Source organism: Equus quagga, chromosome 16 (assembly GCF_021613505.1).
Source record: "Equus quagga isolate Etosha38 chromosome 16, UCLA_HA_Equagga_1.0, whole genome shotgun sequence".
NCBI classification, from domain to species: Eukaryota; Metazoa; Chordata; class Mammalia; order Perissodactyla; family Equidae; genus Equus; species Equus quagga.
The window spans coordinates 20,288,651-20,306,556 of record NC_060282.1 but is presented as its reverse complement, the minus strand read 5'-3'; the positions used below and the strand labels follow the sequence as shown (position 1 = coordinate 20,306,556).

At 35.9% G+C, this 17,906-nt stretch overlaps 1 protein-coding gene across 2 annotated transcripts in view; it reads left to right on the top strand.

Moving 5' to 3' along the window:
- Positions 1-17,906, top strand: part of MTBP (MDM2 binding protein) — an 85,164-nt gene that overhangs the window by 34,146 nt on the left and 33,112 nt on the right. For both annotated transcript variants that reach the window (XM_046641539.1, XM_046641540.1), the window contains exons 12-14: positions 4,475-4,648; positions 6,107-6,214; positions 13,143-13,304. In XM_046641539.1, the coding sequence (XP_046497495.1) occupies positions 4,475-4,648; positions 6,107-6,214; positions 13,143-13,304 (444 nt within the window). The remainder of the gene's footprint in view (positions 1-4,474; positions 4,649-6,106; positions 6,215-13,142; positions 13,305-17,906) is intronic.

Sequence of the window (17,906 nt, the reverse complement as noted above, 5' to 3'; positions counted from 1 at the left end):
TATACCATACAATTCAGCCATTTAAAGTATAAAATTGTATGGTTTTTAGTCTATTTGCAGGATGGATTGTGCAGCCACCACCACAGTCAATTTTAGGACATTTTCATCTCCCCCAAAGCAACTCCATACCCATTAGCAGTAACTTCCCGTTCCCATCACCTGCTCCTCTCCCCCAGCCCTTAGGCAGCCCTTAATCTGTTTCTCTCTGTATAGATTTGCCTGTTCTGGACGTTTTATCCAAGTGTAATCATACAATATGAAGACTTTAATGACTGGCTTCTTTCACGTACAGCATACTGTTCTCAAGGCTCATCAGTGTTGTAGTGTGTACCAGTACTTCATCCCTTTTTATTGCTGAATAATATTCCGTCATTTGGATATACCACGTTTTATTTATTCTCACATCAGTTGATGGACGTTTGAGCTCTTGACACTTTTCAGCTATTATAAATAATGCTGCTATGAATATTTGTGTATATGTTTTTGTGTGAACATATGTTTAAGATTATTTTGGATATAAACCTAGGAGTGAAATTGCTGGGTCATGTGTTAACTATATGTTTAACTTTTTGAGGGATTACCAAACTATTTTCTAAAGTGGCTGTACCATTTATATTCCCACCAGCCATCTGTGAGAGTTCTGGTTTCTCTGTATCCTCATCAACACTTGTTATTGTCTGTATTTTTGATTATACCCATCCAAGGCATGTGAAGTACTATCTCTTTGTGTTCAATTACACAACCCTGTTAGCTAATGATATTGAGCATCTTCCCATGTGCTTATTGCCCATTCATATTTATCTTTGGAGGAATGTCTATCACCAGATCCTTTATCCAGTTATTAATTGAGTTGTCTTTTTATTGTGAGTTGTAGAAGTTATATATGTATATTATAGATACAAATCCCTTATAAGATAGATGATTTACAAAACTTTCCCCTATTCTATGAGTTGACTTTTTAAAAAAATTGGTAACATTTATTAAGCAATTAGAATACATCAGGTAATGATCTAAGTAATCACTCTCTGTGCAGTGTCTCACCTTTAATCCTCACAGCAGCCTTGTCATATGGATAATTTAAAAAAAAAAATAGTTAACTTTATTTTTTAAGTTTTAGGTACACAGCAAAATTGAGTGGAAAGTACAGAGTTTCCATATAGCCCATGTCCCCACACACCTATAACCTCCCCCATTATCAACGTCCCACACCAGAATGGTACATTTCTTACAGGTGATGAACCTGCATTGACATATCATTAGCACCCAAAGTCCCTAGGGGGTTGACTTTTCGTTATCTTGATGGTGTACTTTGAAGCACAAGTGTTCATAATTTTGATGAAATCCAATTTTCTATTTTTTTCTTTTGTTGATTGTGTTTTGGGTCTCATATTTAACAAACCATTGTCTAATCCAAGGTCATGAAGATTTATGCCTTTGTTTTCTTGTAAGAGTTTTAAAGTCTTAGCTCTTACATTTACATCTATGATCCATTTTGGATCAATTTTTGTATATACTGTGAGGTAGAGGGGTAAGGGGCCAACTTCATTCTTTTGCATATGGATATTCAGTTGTTCCAAGACCATTTGTTGAAAAGATTATTCTTTCTCCATCGAATCGTCTTGGCATTTTTGTTGGAAACCATTTGACTGTAAGTGTGAGAGTATATTTCTGGACTCTCAATTCTGTTTTTATTAATCTGTATGTCTGTCCTTATACTGATTGGTTACTGTAGCTTTGTGGTAAATTTTCAAACTGGGCAGTATGAATCCTCTTTCACTCCGTTGCCCTCACCACACCCTCACGTTCTTCTCATTTCCCTATCCTCCCAGATGATCATACAGCAATTTTAGATTAATATTCATTGTTTTAATTATTATGATTGTGTAATCACCACTCACAGGTGAGCCATGTAACATATCTTATTTTCCTTTCCTGTACAAAATTTTGTTTTACCTAGAGTTAATGATTCTTTTTTTTAATATTCAATCATAAAGCCTCCCCCCAGTTGTGAAACTCCTTTTGCTACATTCAAGCACAGTAAGTATTCTATCAATCATATATATGTAGGAAATCCCTTCCAGATCTTTAAGGTCTGTCTAATCCAGATTGGTTGGTTTTATTCTCTGATTTGTTCCATAGGTTTTGAGTCTGAGACTATCTTTTCATCTTTTGCTGTTTTTTATTGGTTCCTTGGATCCTTTAATCTTCCTGTTTCTTCATTTACTCCCCCATTTTGGTGGAGCACGTTGTCTAAAATCTTCCTGTGAAAGGGTGCGTAGGAGGAAAATTTTTGTGACTCTCTATACCTACCAATGTTTTTATTCTGTCCTCTCACTTTAATATAGCATTCCAGGTTGGGCAACATTTTTCTAGCAGAATTTTGAAGGCCTTGCTCCATGGTCTTTCAGCTTTCAGTGCTGTTTAAAATTCTAGTGCCATTCTCATTCTTGATTTTTATAAGAAACCCAGATTTTCCCTGGAATTTTGTGGAATCCACTTGTTGTTCCTAGTCTTCTGAATTTTCGTTATCATGCACCTTGGTGGGACTGTTTTTATTCTTGTATTGTATTCAGCATGCCTGGACGCTTGTCTCTTTTATTGAGGAAAATGTTCTTTTAATTATTTTCCTGGTAATTTCCTTCTTTCTACTTTTTTATGTTCTCTCCTTTGTTTCTTCTGTTTGGGTATTGTTCCTCTTGGTTTGTCTGTCTCTATCCCTCCCTTCCTCTTCTATTGTCCATTTCTTTGTCTTTTTATGCTACTTTCTGACAGATTCACTGAACTTTATCTTCTAACCTTTTAGTTGAAATATGTGTTTCTGCTTTATTAATTTTAATTTCCTTGAGTTGTTTCTCATTTAATGTTCTTTTCTTATAATTTCCTGTTCTTATTTAATGCATACAATATCTTCTCTTCTTGGAGGATTTTAGTGATCTGATTTGTTTCTGTGATTTCTTTTAACTGCATATTCTTTGTTTTTCTACAAGGCCCTTTTCTTGTTTGTTTATTTTGGCATCTAGCTTTCATATCAGAGCCTATCCTTGAGGTCCCCTAATGTTTGGCTGCCTGCTCACATTTAGGAGAGAGTACCAAATAGCTGATCGGAAAATTTGCGTGCATAGTGGAGCTTGTTGACTGTGATCTTCATTTTAAGGTGATCTCAATGGGACATTAGGTGACCCCAGTGTGAGATCTTTTAGTCTTACCTGCAGGAATGACCACATTTCCAAAAGAAGGCTAATTTCTGCTATCTGGCTTCCAAAATTCTGGAAGTTATGTAGGCGAAGAACGGTAAAGGGCCTCAATATGCAATATACAAGCATTCCTTTAACCCACTGATAACCAGCTCCAACCCTAAGCTCTGTCTTATATCTCCCAGGACAGAGACACCTTGTTTTGCTTTCTCCAGAGAATGAACTACTAGTCTTCTGGGCTGGGGAAAGGACAATCGTTTGTCTGAAGAGAATAAGGAGGGGTCAGGAAGCCACACTGCTTCTCAAACAGACTTCCAACCTGTTTTCCTATTTCACCTTCATTTTGCTTCCAATGCCTTCTGGGGCCACCATCCCAGTGTCTCTTGTTTGGGGTCGTAGTGTAAATTATATTTCTTCTAAGCTTTCTCTACTATTTTTCTCAGCTGCTTTAGCAGTTGAGAGACCAACGTCTGTTACCAATTGTTCATCTACTTTCCTGCTTTCAAAATTTAGTTGTGGTTGTCTCTTCTCTCAGATATTGGTCCTTGTGCATTTATGCTATTTTTAAAATCTCTTTATTCTCATTTTGTGGAATTTCAGGAGACAGTGAAAATAAATGCTTATGTCCAATTCACCATCTTCAACACAAAGGACTCTGCTTCTATTTTTAGTTTCAAAGGCTTCACAGTTTTTCTTCAGCCTTCACTATAACCCGCACTTCATTTGTTTTTGAAATATGCTAGAAGCGGTCTTAACTGACCTTCATGTAACTGGCATGCCAGATTAATGAATGCTCTCCATTTCCTCTGTAAAATACATATGGAGGCCCACTGCAAAAAGCTACTCTTAAGTAGATCTCTACGCTTCTGCTCCCAGCAGTTGAGTTGTGTGTGCTTGCTGGGGTCAGTTTATTCCACTTTAAAGAAATAGAAGCTGGAAATTGTAGTTGATACATTATGGGTGCGGTTATATAAGAAAGATATCCTGAAACTCCAGTGAGCAACATCAAAAGTTAATGAATGAATACACATAGTTTTAATTTAAAGGTAAAACTCAACATTAAAGTAAAATGTTTATGCTTTGTAAGTATCATTTTTGTTATGATTCTCTGCTTTAGCAGCTTTCTCAGTTAAATGAACAACTACTAGCCCCAAATGTATTGGGTAACAGCTTGTCTTAAAATAACATAGAAATGTCATTATATCCTATGCGTCAAATGTATGATTCTGCCATGTTGCATGCTGAATTTTCACCTACTTGAGATAATCGTTTTTGTTTAGTTCCAGATGTTGAAGTGAAAGGAGAGCATTCTAGCTATTATCTCTTGTTACAAGGTAATGGCAATAGAAAATGTAAAGCCACACTGATTCACTCAGCCAACCAGATCAATGGCTCATTTGCACTCAATTTAATTCATGGAAAGATGAAATCAAAAACAGAAGAAATCAAATTGAGTAAGTGTTAACTTTACGTAGAAGATATTTTTACGTTTATTTGTATATGTAGTTAACTTTCCAGTTTTTAATGAATTTATTTTCGCCAAACTCCATTCTACTTTCAGTAAATTTACCTTTTATTTTATGTGTTTTGGGTTTTGTTTGTGTTTTTTTCTGCATGCCCTGAGCTAACATCTATTGCAATCTTCCTCTTTTTTGCTGAGGAAGATTCGCCTTGAGCTAGCATCTGTTGCCAATCTTCCTCTTTTTCTATGTGAGCCGCTGCGACAGCATGGCCACTGACAGGAGTGGTGTAGGTCCACTCCCAGGAACCAATCCTGGGCTGCTAAAGTGGAGCATGCCAAACTTAACCACTAGGCCACTAGGGCTGGCCCTACATTTTATCTTAAACATAACATATTTAAACAATTTAGAGTGTAGAGAATGAATCCCTTTTGCATTATACCTAGTAAAATTTGGTAGGTCAGCCTTCAATTCCAAATAGGAATTTTTAGTATTTTCCAGTTTGAACATATATTATTTTTCTATAATTTATTTCTCACTTTCATTTACTTTCTCTCAAGAATCTTATTCTATTTTATTGCTTATCTTTTCTTTTATCTCCAAGCTCTGTGTTTTAGTTATTTATCATTGTGTGATAAGCCACTGCAAATTCAGCTTAAAAACGACTGACTGTTTATTATTATGTCTCATAGTCCTGTGGGTTGCCTGGGCTTAGCTGCATGTTTCTATTTTGAAGTCCCACATACAACTGCAGTCACACAGCTGGGGCTCCAGTCATTTGAAGACTTAACAGGACTTAATGTTTAGCAGATGGCCTCTTCACCCACATGTTTGGCTCCTGGGTTACGATAGCTGGAACAGATGAGAGCTGTCTTTCTCTTCAAGTGCCCTTTTTTCATGGCCAACTTGGGCTTCTTCACAACATCATAATCTCAGGGTAGTCTGATTTCTTATATGGTCACTAGCATCTCTTAGACCATTTGTTCTAAGAAGCCTCAAGGTTTTCTGTGACCTAGCCTAGAAGTCATTCATATCACTTTCACCGTACCTTATTGATTTCGTAGGGTCTGGGTTTATCATGTAAGGACTACATAACGGGTGAATAGCAGGAGGTGTGGTTCACTGGGAGGCCATCTTTAGAGACTAGCTACCGTACTCCATCTGTATCTTGTGTAGGAGTTTCAATCGCTCAGCCTGAGAAGAAAATGCGATGGAGGGAAGTCTACTCTGCTACCTAAATTCCTTCAATTTTAGAAGCAGGTCAATGTTTAAAATGCAAAATAATTTAGTATGGTTATTTTCTGCAGCTTAATTATTATTTATTTTGAAATATGGAAGATCAAGAAATGAATAATTGACTTTTAAAAAAATTATATAATAACATTTCCTAGGAACTGAATTTTAATTGTTGTCATAAAACATCTTTAATATTGACTTTTTTCTGTTTCTCAGACTTTCCTTTTGACTTCTTGCCACTTCCACATTTTTCTGGGGAGCAACTTATACAGAGAGAGAAACAGTTAGCTAATGTTCAAGCTTTGGCTTTGAAAGAATGTCTGAGTAAGTAACAATTTGTACATTTCATTCTACTGTAAGAATGTTGACTTGTTCAGACATAATGCATGGTTATTTTCACACTTTTTAAACATGTTGTCTTTTGGGTATGATACTCATTTGTAGAACTATTCTCGATAGAGGTGATAAAGAGTAAAAAAGGTCTGCAACTTTTTTTCCATCAGGGAGAATATTCTTATTTATTTGTGCATTGCTGTTGACCTTTTATAAAAATACTTCTCCAGGAAAATGTTGTATTTCATTGTTTTTAATTGTATGCTAGAAAAGATACCTAGGTTTTATTCTGGCTAATATTCTTTATAAAATTTCTCCTTACACATTTTTAGCTATAACAGGAGGATAGAAACTGCAAATAGAAGAAAGTGCAAGTCCAGAGAAATTAATATGTTAACTTGAGCATTGATTCTTAGGTTAAAACGTGACCATCAATAATAACTAAGTACATTTCACATACTGCATGAAGTTGGCATTAAGGATTTTTCCTTATTCTAGAAATGAACACTTTCTCAAGGATTATAATTTAGAATTTTTCCTCTTTTACTATATGTTAACTTGGTTATCAGTCTTAAAATATTTTTTATAAATAGCTATTCATTAGTACCTAATACAAACTTATTTTAAGCTAATTTGTATAGAATTTCTAAGAAATTGATTCAGATTGAGGTCTCATTAGTTGCATAGAGAAAAAAATATTAGAATTAAGTAGATACGTTATAAAATAAAAGCTATCATTCTTTAAAAAAATTTTAAAAATATCTTGAATTCAGTACCTGTTTTCTTCAATGGAAAATAATTTTAAAATACTAGGTTTCAATTATTCATGTAAGAAGTACCTACTTTTTCAGTTATGGAAAGGCAGAGTAATTGTGTTGTGTTGAACTCCTCCTACCATTGATTTTTTTTTTTCTTTTCTTTTTTGAGGAAGTTACCCCTGAGTTAACATCTGCTGCCAATCCTCCTCTTTTTGCTGAGGAAGACTGGCCCTGAGCTAACATCTGTGCCCATCTTCCTCTACTTTATATGTGGGATGCCTACCACAGCATGGCTTGACAAGCAGTGCATAGGTCTGCACCCAGGATCCAAACCAGTGAACCCTGGGCCGCCAAAGCGGAAAGTTCAAACTTAACTGCTGTGCCACTGGGCTGGGCCCATGATTTTTTTTTAACTAGGAAAATGATATTAGCTCAAGAAAAATATAATTAAAAAGGCAAATCATTTTCAACGAAAAACAGTACATGTTAACACCAAGAAAAATAAATACTGAAATACTAGTATTTTTGTAGGTGGAAAACCTGTGTTTCATACATCAATCAGCAGTATTATTCACTTCTTGACTTTGTTCTGTCCCTGCTAAACCCTTCTGCAGGCCCTGATTCTTTGCCATAAGCTTCCTGCAGCACTTTATAACTCAGTTCTTTCAACACCTCCCCTCTCTTTCATCTTCACCTCTTTCTTACCCTTCCGACCAGAAAAACTGTCAGAGTGGAAGAACAGGCAGCTCTCTGAAGCTGGTGCCTCTCTCCTTTGGGTGAAAAGAGTTGACCCCGGTAGGGCCATCCCTCCTGCTTGGTCAGGCAGGGAAATACTGACAGCTATAACTACCTTGCAGCTTATAGGTGTGACTGGAAGCTCTACTGGGGGAGGGGGAGATGGAAGTGCTAAATAAACGCTGAAAAGCAATAAGCACCAGCAGCTGAGCTGTAACACAGGCAGCAGCTGGAAGGATGCCACAGCACTGGGCAAACAGCAAGGGCAAGCAGCGGGCCGGAGGCTGAAGGAAGCCTTAGGACTAGTAGCTCTAGGTGTCTCCATGAAATGGCCAATTTGCAGTTTGAAGCATTAAATCTTGATTAAAATTAATGCTCCGGTTAATCCATTTATGCTGGAGATACTTGCTGAACCAGTCTCTTCTCTACCCGGAAAGTTAAATCTGGATTAAAAATTGGGGGATAAAGATGCATCTGTTCAGAATCCCTGTATCTCAAAAGACAGAGGAAAAGACAGCAAAATGAAGTTTCCAGTGTAAGAATGTGTCCAATTCAGTGATTTTTCAAAGAAGTGAAATATGAATATGAAAGTATTTAAATTGATTGTGGTTAATTTATACATGATGAAAATTAAATAATGTAATGGGAACAGCTTTCTTTGGGAAAAAATAAACAATTCAGTATCAATACAAGGATTACTATAATTGCTGAAAAACAAAAAGTTGTTCAAAAAATATTTTTTTCAAAATTACCAACAAGACATGGAGTAAACTTATTTTTATTTCACCACTATTTCTCTGACTAGTACTGAATAAGAGCAACTGGAAGAGTTTGCATGAGAATGTACTCACATTATTGAGGCACTTTGTTTTTAAAAATAACAAAAATCAAGTAAAATTTCTGCTAGGGTTTAATTTTTTTAAATAATTTATTTTCATTAATTTTATTTATTTTTTAAAATTATATCGAATACTATTGTATTAGAATGATGTTTAAATTTTATAATTTATATTTTATTTGATTTTTTTGGAATTTATAACTTTTTGTATTTGGAAATATTAAATATCTTGCTTCACTGATTTTTAAAGAAAACGTTTAAGAATGCTGAACAGGGGGCTGGCCTGGTGGTGCGGCAGTTAAGTTCACACGTTCCACTTTGGCGGCCCCGGGGTTCACCAGTTTGGATCCTGGGTGCGAACATGGCACTGCTTGGCAAGCCATGCTGTGGTAGGCATCCCACATATAAAGTAGAGGAAGATGGGCACGGATGTTAGCTCAGGGCCAGTCTTCCTCAGCAAAAAGAGGAGATTGGTAACAGATGTTAACTCAGGGCTAATCTTCCTCAAAAAAAAAAGAATGCTGAACAATTTTTAAGTAAAAGACTGTTCAGTTTAATGCAAAACAAACACCAAAACAGCAGTATTGTCATTTTGCTCCAGTATTCTGGTCCCTACTCTGAGTTCCCTCATCTTTTTTTAAATTTATAGAACCCAGTAGAAAACTGATTGATGCTCAATCTGCTGATACTTTTAGATACCCTACTCTATATTTTTCTTTAAGAAATCCTTAGTTATTACTAGGTTGTTTAGGAATAGTATTCTTTTGCTGATTCATTTTTAGACTTTAGTCCAATGTTTTTCTCTCAAATCTTTAGCTGCCACTTGTGTGCAGATTCATTTGTGTAGATTATTTTTCACCTAAGTGAATTATCTTGCTCATAACACTATTAAACTTCCTGTTTTCTCTATTTCTCAGTTATCAAGGTCAATAGGAACTCCTACCCTGCTCTCCAAATTGCCCAATGTTGTAATATAATTGACAGTTTTAATAAGCTTAGGTCAGGTTTATAATTTAAGTATATTTTTAATGTTAATAAAAATGTAGAGCTAATTTCTGAAGCACACTATTTATTGTGCATCTTTCAGATGAAAGCAAACCGTTGATAACTCTTCGTTTTAGAAATGCTCCCAGCAGACTGTACAGCTTCATTGCTTTTTATTTTCTCACCAAGATGTAGTCAAAGCAGCATATATTACAACTCTTACTTTACCATTACGAATGTTCTTGACTGCAAAAACCGTGTGTCACTTATCTTGGATCAGAACTGGAACGACCCTACCAATATCCACACTTGGGGGGTGGGATTTTCCAGAGGTGTGTATCATAAATCTGGTGTTCTACAGTATACCTCGAGACTGGCTACTTCCTTCTCAGCCTCCTCCCTTGTATTATTTATGTCCCAACCTCAGGTGGTGTCATATAAGGTGCTTTAATCCTCTGTGTCTGAGGGCACAGCACAGTGCTTTGCAGGCAGCACATACTCAATAAATGTCTGTTGAATTGAATTCTCTGAATTTAGAGTTTACTATTTTATTATGGAAGAAAATGTTATTGGTCAAGAAGTATTTTAAAAATGAAATATTTTTATTCAAGTAATACATGGGTATAATTTAAAAATCCAAATGGTACTAAAAAAGTTAAAATGGAGAACAGCAGTACCCTACTCTCTCCTCCCCATCTTTCAGTCTCTGTCCATAGGCAGCTATCCTCAGCTCTCCCAGCTGATTTTCCTGACATTTTCTCCAGTTTTCTAAATAATATGTGTACACTGCTATTTCTTGATTTACCAGTTTCAGACATTATCTTGACATCTAACTACAGAAGATAAAGACTTAGCTTACCTCGTCTTTACTTTCCCTTTCCACCCTTTAGAGGGAAGTCATGAATTTTGGTTATCAATGGTAGTTTTAACATTATTATAACTATGTAAATAAGTTTACTACTGAGTCATAAAGTATATGTTGACCAACTCTCCTTTCCTGTGTAAGCTTTGTTTGTCTTATGCTTGATAATCACCTATTTTAAGTTTGCCCACACTTCTTTACAGGCAAAATATTGTCATGATTTTCCAAAGGCTCCAACATTTCTGCCACACACCTATCGTTAAATTCATCGTGTGTTCAGACACAGCAGTTCCTTTTTATTTCTTTTAATTTTTTTCCAGTGGTTCATAGTTTGCTCTATAATGGACGAGTTGCTTATTAAGCCTGCTGACATCTTAGAAACTTTTCTTCCTCCTTCCCTTGCTTTAGAATCTCCTTTTCTGTAGACCCCTCAACCCCCTCTTTCTTGGATTACTCCCTTGTTTGGTTGGAGTGTATTTTTCAGTAGCTTCTTGAGTAAAAGTTCACGGGGCATAAATTTTTTGAGCTCTTGCATATCTGAAAATATCTTTTCTTGATTGATAATTCATACAGAACTCTAGGTTGAAAATCATTTACCCCCAGAATCTTGAAGACATTGTTTCATTGTCTTCTCTATTGCTCTACTCCTCTTGAGAAATCAAATACTATTCTTAGTCTTTGCAGTGATCTATTTTTGATTTATTTGTTTTTACTCTCTCTCTGGAAACTTTATCTCAAGAAGCTTTATCTCTGGAAGCTTTACTCTGAATCAGAGTGTGTGTATATCCCTCCCTTCCCCACCCCACAAAATTTCTTGATCTGTGTACTTGATGGGCCATTGCCATAGAAGATTCACATCCTTAAGTCTGAAAATTTTTCTTATCTCTAATAATTTCCTTTCTCCCATTTTCTCTTTTCTCTCTTTCTAGAGCTCTTATTATGTTATGGCTTTCATGGACAGAATGCCAATTTTCTTTCCTATTTCTATATTGTTATCTTTTTATTCCAGTTTCTGCAGGCTATCTTGCATTTTATTGTAAGCTCTCATATGGAATTTTAAGTTTGAGCTCTTGTGCTTAAAGTCTTTTCTTGTTCATTGATTATTCCTTTATCAAAGCATCCTGTACTTGTTGATGGGTATAGTATCTTCTCTTATTTCTTTGAGAATATTAATTATAGCAAGCTTTCCGTGCAGTGTTTTTGTTTCTGCTGAGCTCCTTTTTCTCTTTGTTTACTTTAGTCCCTCTTGTTCATCTTGAACTTCTTTAAAATTGAGCCCTAATAAATAGTACTCCTTTCGCCTCCCAGAGTTGGAACTAATTGAGAAATAAACCTAAGAAACACACAGATGGAGTTTAAATTACTATGTCCAGGAGAGTTTTCTGAAAATACACCCAGAATTGAATCTATCCCCTGAATGACTATCAGAGCCAGACAACTACAGATCAGCCCAGAGGGTAAAAGGGCCCTTTCCACATTACAGAGGGCATGCATCCTGAGGACGTGCTAACTCAGATGACAGTCAGAGAGAAAGGGTCTGATCAGAGCACGCCTAGCTTCTTCTGCAGATTGGCAGTGAGTAATGGGAGGGAGAGGGGAGCTGGAAGTGTTACTGAGTCACAGTCCTTAGGTGTATAAACGTAAGACCATGGAAACGCAGAGTCCCCTCTCTCCGCAACACCTTTCCTTAAATGTCTGGTCATTCTTTCTCCCTGTCCTGTTTTAAATTGGAGGTTTTATATGCCTCACTCTGATATAATATCTGGCAGTCTGCTCTGTAGAGTGATGGAGTGACAATTCAACATTTTGGCTGTGAGCTCCTACCCCTACCTCCACTTCAATATCAGTATTGTGCTCTTTTCTCTGGGGAGTTCAGTTTTTCAAAAGGAGAATCCTTGAATCTTTGCAGTCGGGCTTTTGTAGCTGCTAACTTTCTGGCTACAGGGCTGGGAGTCCAGCCTCTCAGTATGTAGATTCTTATTTAATCCCTTAGTTTTAGCCCCAGCATCAATACTACCTTTCACTGTACCTGAATCCATAGTCGGAGACTCCTCTTCAGTTTCTACCCAAAAAATGAGAGCAGAGTGTGTGAGAGCTGGAGGGAGGGTTGGGGCCCTTTAGTTCTCACTGCTCTCCCCCTAAACATCCACGCATCCCGTCCTGGTTTAGCCCAGGACGCCACCATTTGCCTAAACCTCACGGAGTGCCTCTGAGCGCCCATGTTGACCCTCTGTTCTGCCGGCTCAGTTACCACTCCGCCAGCATCTTCCAAAATTTGTTGAAAACTGTCATTATTTATTGTTTTTTCTTTTGTGGTTCTTTCCTATTCCCATGCTGTGATTCTAGTTTTGGGGAAGGAGAAGAAATAGGTGGAAGTGACCAAGCTACTATATTTAACTGAAAGTCTTAGAGGTTTGATTTTCACATAAACACCAACAGGAGGCCACTCTTCATGCTCTGCAATATATTTCAGAAAACTTTTGTAAACTTGCCTTTACCCTTTATCTCTTTTGGTGTTAACAAATGACTCTATTTCTGTTTATCTCATGTAACTGGAAATTCTACTATTACCTACAAATGGATTGAAAATGAAACCAGGCCTACACAGGCATGATGATTTAATGGAGAAGTTCACTTGTTTTACTTTTGAAAATATTTCCCATAAAAGAGTAGTAGATGTGCTCTAGAGAGGCTTTAAAATAGCAGTCACACGGTTAATCATACTAATTTGTTGTCTTACAGAAAGGAAAAAGTTGGCAACACAGCCCGAAGTAGTTTCTGTTGATGAACTCAAAAGTTTATTACTACTCACAAGGGAACGCTTTTTAGATCATTTTGATGCTATTACTCCTAAAACAGTTCTAATAAAGACAGACAACATTAAAACCTCGAATGTGTTAAATGGTAAGTTTTTTGTTAATTATTACTTATTTGTGTGTGTGTGGCATTTATGACAGTTCTTTATTATTAAAACCAATAGAATGTAGTGATCAAATCAAGTTGTATCTTATAAATTTAAATAGTGATATGTATATATTTGTTTATACAAGTGTGTATGTATATATGATGAGCTGTATTTTTCATCATTTAAACATTAAAAACTTTCTGATAGCTTCTTTCATTAAGCATGTTTGGTATAATTGTTTTTGAACAGAGGGAGAAGCATTTTAAGGTGATCCCTCTTAGCTGCTTTTATTAATCTGCTGGAATGGGTGCATTTCCATTAAGTTATGTTTTCATAAGGTGAGAAAAGTAGAACCTACACAATAAATTTAATATAGTTAAAACTACATCTAATGAGATGCTCCACATTTGCTGTTCATTATATAAGAACGGTCACCAAACTTCTCTGAAGAAGCAGGAAATCATTTCTATATTAACTTGCATTTCTTTCTGTTTTTGTGGTGAATTTGAATAGTGTGAAGCTTTTCAGGATCTAACGAGAAAGCATTTTATGATTGTCTGGCATTTTAAATGTACAGGATGATTTTTGTTTTTATTCTGTGAGAATAATTTTTATTCCATAGGTTAATAAGAAAGTGACCAATGAATGTTTGTTCAGTACCTTTTCTCTGTTTGACACCATGAAGGTACAAAAGAAGTAAAATTTTGGTCCTTGGCTTTCAGTAGGCTTGAAATCTATTTGGAAAGCAAAATACAAACACAGCATATCGTGCCATGTTCAAAAACCCAGGCTCTGGAGCTAGACTGCCAGGTTCAAATCTCAGTTTTGTCACTTGCTGGCTGAATGTCTTTGGGCAAGTTCCATGCATCTGCTTCCTCATGTTTAAAATGGGGATAATTTACCCACTTACTAGGGTTATTTTGAGGATTAAATGAGTTGATGCATGTAAAACACTTAGAACATAATAAATGCTAAAAGATTGTTAGCTGCCATTTGCATTATCATTATCATCATTGTTACATATTAGTACCAAAGTTAAATAGCAGTGCAGAATAATCTGAAAGATGTTGGAGAAAGTATAAGGTTACTTGTGCATGGAGGGTGTGTTCGATAAGTGAGAGAGCATAGCTTCTTGTTTACAGCATGGGCTCTAGAGCAAGACTAACAAGGGTGAATCCCAGCTCTGCAGCTTGCTTGCTGTGTGACCTTGGGCAAGTTTTCTAACCTCTCTGAGCCTCGGGTTTTTTCATCTTTAAATTAGGGATGGCATAGATTGTTATGAGGATTAAATGAGTTATTTGTAAATTGCTTAGAAAGTTGCCTGGTATGAAGTAAGTGCTATATATTTGTTGGTTAAATAAATAAATATGAATTTAAAGGAGAGGAATCTAATTAAGGTGGAATAATCACAGAATCCTTTCTTTAGGTGCCAAGGGGCTTGATGTAGGTTTTAAGAGATGTGTAGGGTCTAGGTCGAGAGGAGAAGATAGGATTCTCCAGGTAGAGCAAGCAGCATACCCAGAGTCAAGGAGGTGAAAAAGGGCAAACTGAGCTCCAGAGAGAGGTTGGCTGACTGGGAGGATTTGTGTAGGAGGTAACAACTGAAAGGTAGGAAGGGCTGAAATAATTGCAAGGGTTGTTATATAAGTTTATGGAAATGTATCCTACAGTTACCAGCACAAAGTCGAGTTCTAGGACATTGTTAACACACTTAACTACAGGAGTGCTCACCTTAAAATAAATCAGGTTATGTCGCTCCTTGGCTCAAACCTTTTTGATTGCTTCCCATTGTACATAGAATGCCTTGTCCTTAATATGGCTTGTAAAGACCCTAAATGATATCTGGTCTTGTGCTTATTCTGACATCCTCTAGTGTCACCTCGCTGTTCCCTTGTTACCTCAGAGTCTTTCCGTTCCTTGAACGTGTCACATTCCTTTCCACCTCAGGAACTTTACGCATGTAGTGTCCTCTTTCTGGAATACTTTTTTCCCACTCTTTACCTGGTTAACTGGTAGTCATTCTTCAGATCTTGATTTAAATAGCACTTTCTCGAAAAGGCTTTCTCAATCCTTCCTAAGTTTAAATTGATTCCTGTTATACTCGTTCCCTATAGTTTTTCTTCAAATTATTTCTCACAGTTTAAATTATGTACTATGTATGTAATTATCTGTTAACTATTTGTCTTCTATCTCAGCCATATGTTTTCTGAAGGTAAGGGGTATGCCTGTTTGCTGTATCTGGCACATAGGAGTAGGTCCCCTCAAAATAATTGTTAAAAGAAATGAAAGAAACCCTGAAGATTTGCAGAACCTGAACTGAAATCGACAGGTTGTACGTTTGAACATGACTCCTAAGAATGAAGTTGTGCTTTTTAACATCCTTTGTAGCTTTTGTTTGAGTAAATACATCTACAACTACATGCAAATTACATAGCAGAAGAAGCGGGAAGGTCAATCACGTTTCATATTCTGACCCATTATTTGCAACCATGCACATTAGGAGTTATTAACAATCATTAGAATTATTGATCTAGTTATTTTTTTATAAAACCTCTAGCATGTGTAACAGATGAATGTCAGTATGGAGAAAATGTCTTGATCTAATCATTTTATTTACTCTTTGCCACACAATTGCTAAAGACTTTCACAATGCCAAGTGTGATATCTGAATTCATAATACAATAACTGTCTCCTTTACCCGACCATGGGGCACATAAACACACTGCATGAAGGAGTTTTCTAGGTAATTCTGTAAGATCACAATTTTAGTATTTCAAACATTTTAATAAGAATCTTCTAGTGTGTGTTTATAATTCTTGCTTTATTAAACAGAATATACCAATTATAATATAACCTTTTCTTTGTGATTTATTCATATTTAGGTATGTGAGGCTATAATGACCTACATTCATTAATCACATATTGTCATCTGCAATATTTTCCTTTTGTTTGCCCTGATTTATGATTTTTTTGGGCAGTTTTGAGGCCCTGCTTCCCTGTTGTATTGCTTCCATTTCTTTGTTTCTCTTATAAAGTAAAATGCTTTCTTCTCTAAAAAAAGCAGTGTTCTTCATTTCTCAGAGGCCCTTTTTGTGCTTTTGGTTGTCAGCATGGCCCAGTGTCTTGACTGCCACATAAATAAAATATTGTGTTTATTTTACTGTAAGAATAATATTATAGGGCCTGCCCCGTGGCCGAGTGGTTAAGCGCACGTGCTCTGCTTTGGCGGCCCAGGGTTTCACGGGTTTGGATCCTAGGCGAGGACATGGCACCACTCATCAGGCCATGCTGAGGCAGCGTACCACATGCCACCACTAGAAGGACCCACAACTACAGTACACAACTATGTACTGGGGGCTTTGGGGAGAAGAAGGAAAAGTAAATAAATAAATAAATATATTAAAGAGAGACATGGTACATATGAATGTTTGTCCATCCATTCCTTAATGTTTAGCTGATGTCATTTATATTTATGCGAGTTTCATTGTCAAAGTTAATAATTACATTGTAATATTTAAGAACTATTCATGTTTACTTTTATTTAATGTGGCTTGTATTCTTTGGTGAACTTATGATGCAACTGTTCAGAACTGCTAATGAATTTTTTCTTTATACTTCTCGTGGAAAGCCATGTCAACATTAAAGAGCAGATTATTTCATTATAAAGCTCATTACATTTTGTCAGTGTTTCATCACTTTTATTAAGAAGTGGGGAGTGGTATATTTGGAAGACGTTTGGTGGGGGCAATCCAATGTTGGCATTAAAAATATTTTAAAATATTCAAGGCTAAATATTTTAATAAGTAAAGAGAAAATAACTTGCAGTTGACTTCTATTTTCATTTATGTTTAATTTTTCTTGTTGTTTAAAAATCCCTTTATTAAATCATCATCATTTTGTAAGACCCTAACATATAAATGGGTATTTTTGTCAGGGCTGATGGTTAGTCAAACAGTTAACTTTTAATAATTTTCATTCAGTTTATTCAACAGTGTGTAATAGTTCAAAACAATTTTAAAAACCAGATAGTTTTGGACTCCAGAAAAGTCGTACTGTTAGTAATTTTGCCTGTACTAAAACAGTTTGGATGTACTCATAATTTATAATGAGAATGGAAGCTATGCCTTCATGTTTTTGTTGAGAACCAGCGTTATCAACAATCTCAATGTTAGTTCGTTACAGCATGCTACCTAGAAAGATAGTTAAACCCTTACATATAAGATTTATTAGTAGCAAAATAACACTTAATGTTAGTCATTTACTTGAAGATGTATATGTTAAGGCATCTTACATTAATAGATAATGTAATTATTTCTAAAGTAACCTTTACCTGAGACCATCATAAGTTATTTATTGTATTATTATGCTTTTGAGAATGAGGCAATCTCTTTTAAAGACAGGAATTTTTCTGGATGTGGTGGTAATTCCTGTTTGTATTAGGAAAATCACATAGTATAGCCAATATATTCTCCACACAGTTGCCTCCTAACTTCACAAAAATAGCAGTTATGCTTTTATTCTGCATGAGTCCTCACAGTGCTAATTCATTTTCAAAATTCTAGCTCATAACTTTTATTATGAAGTGATAGTAAAATAAATAA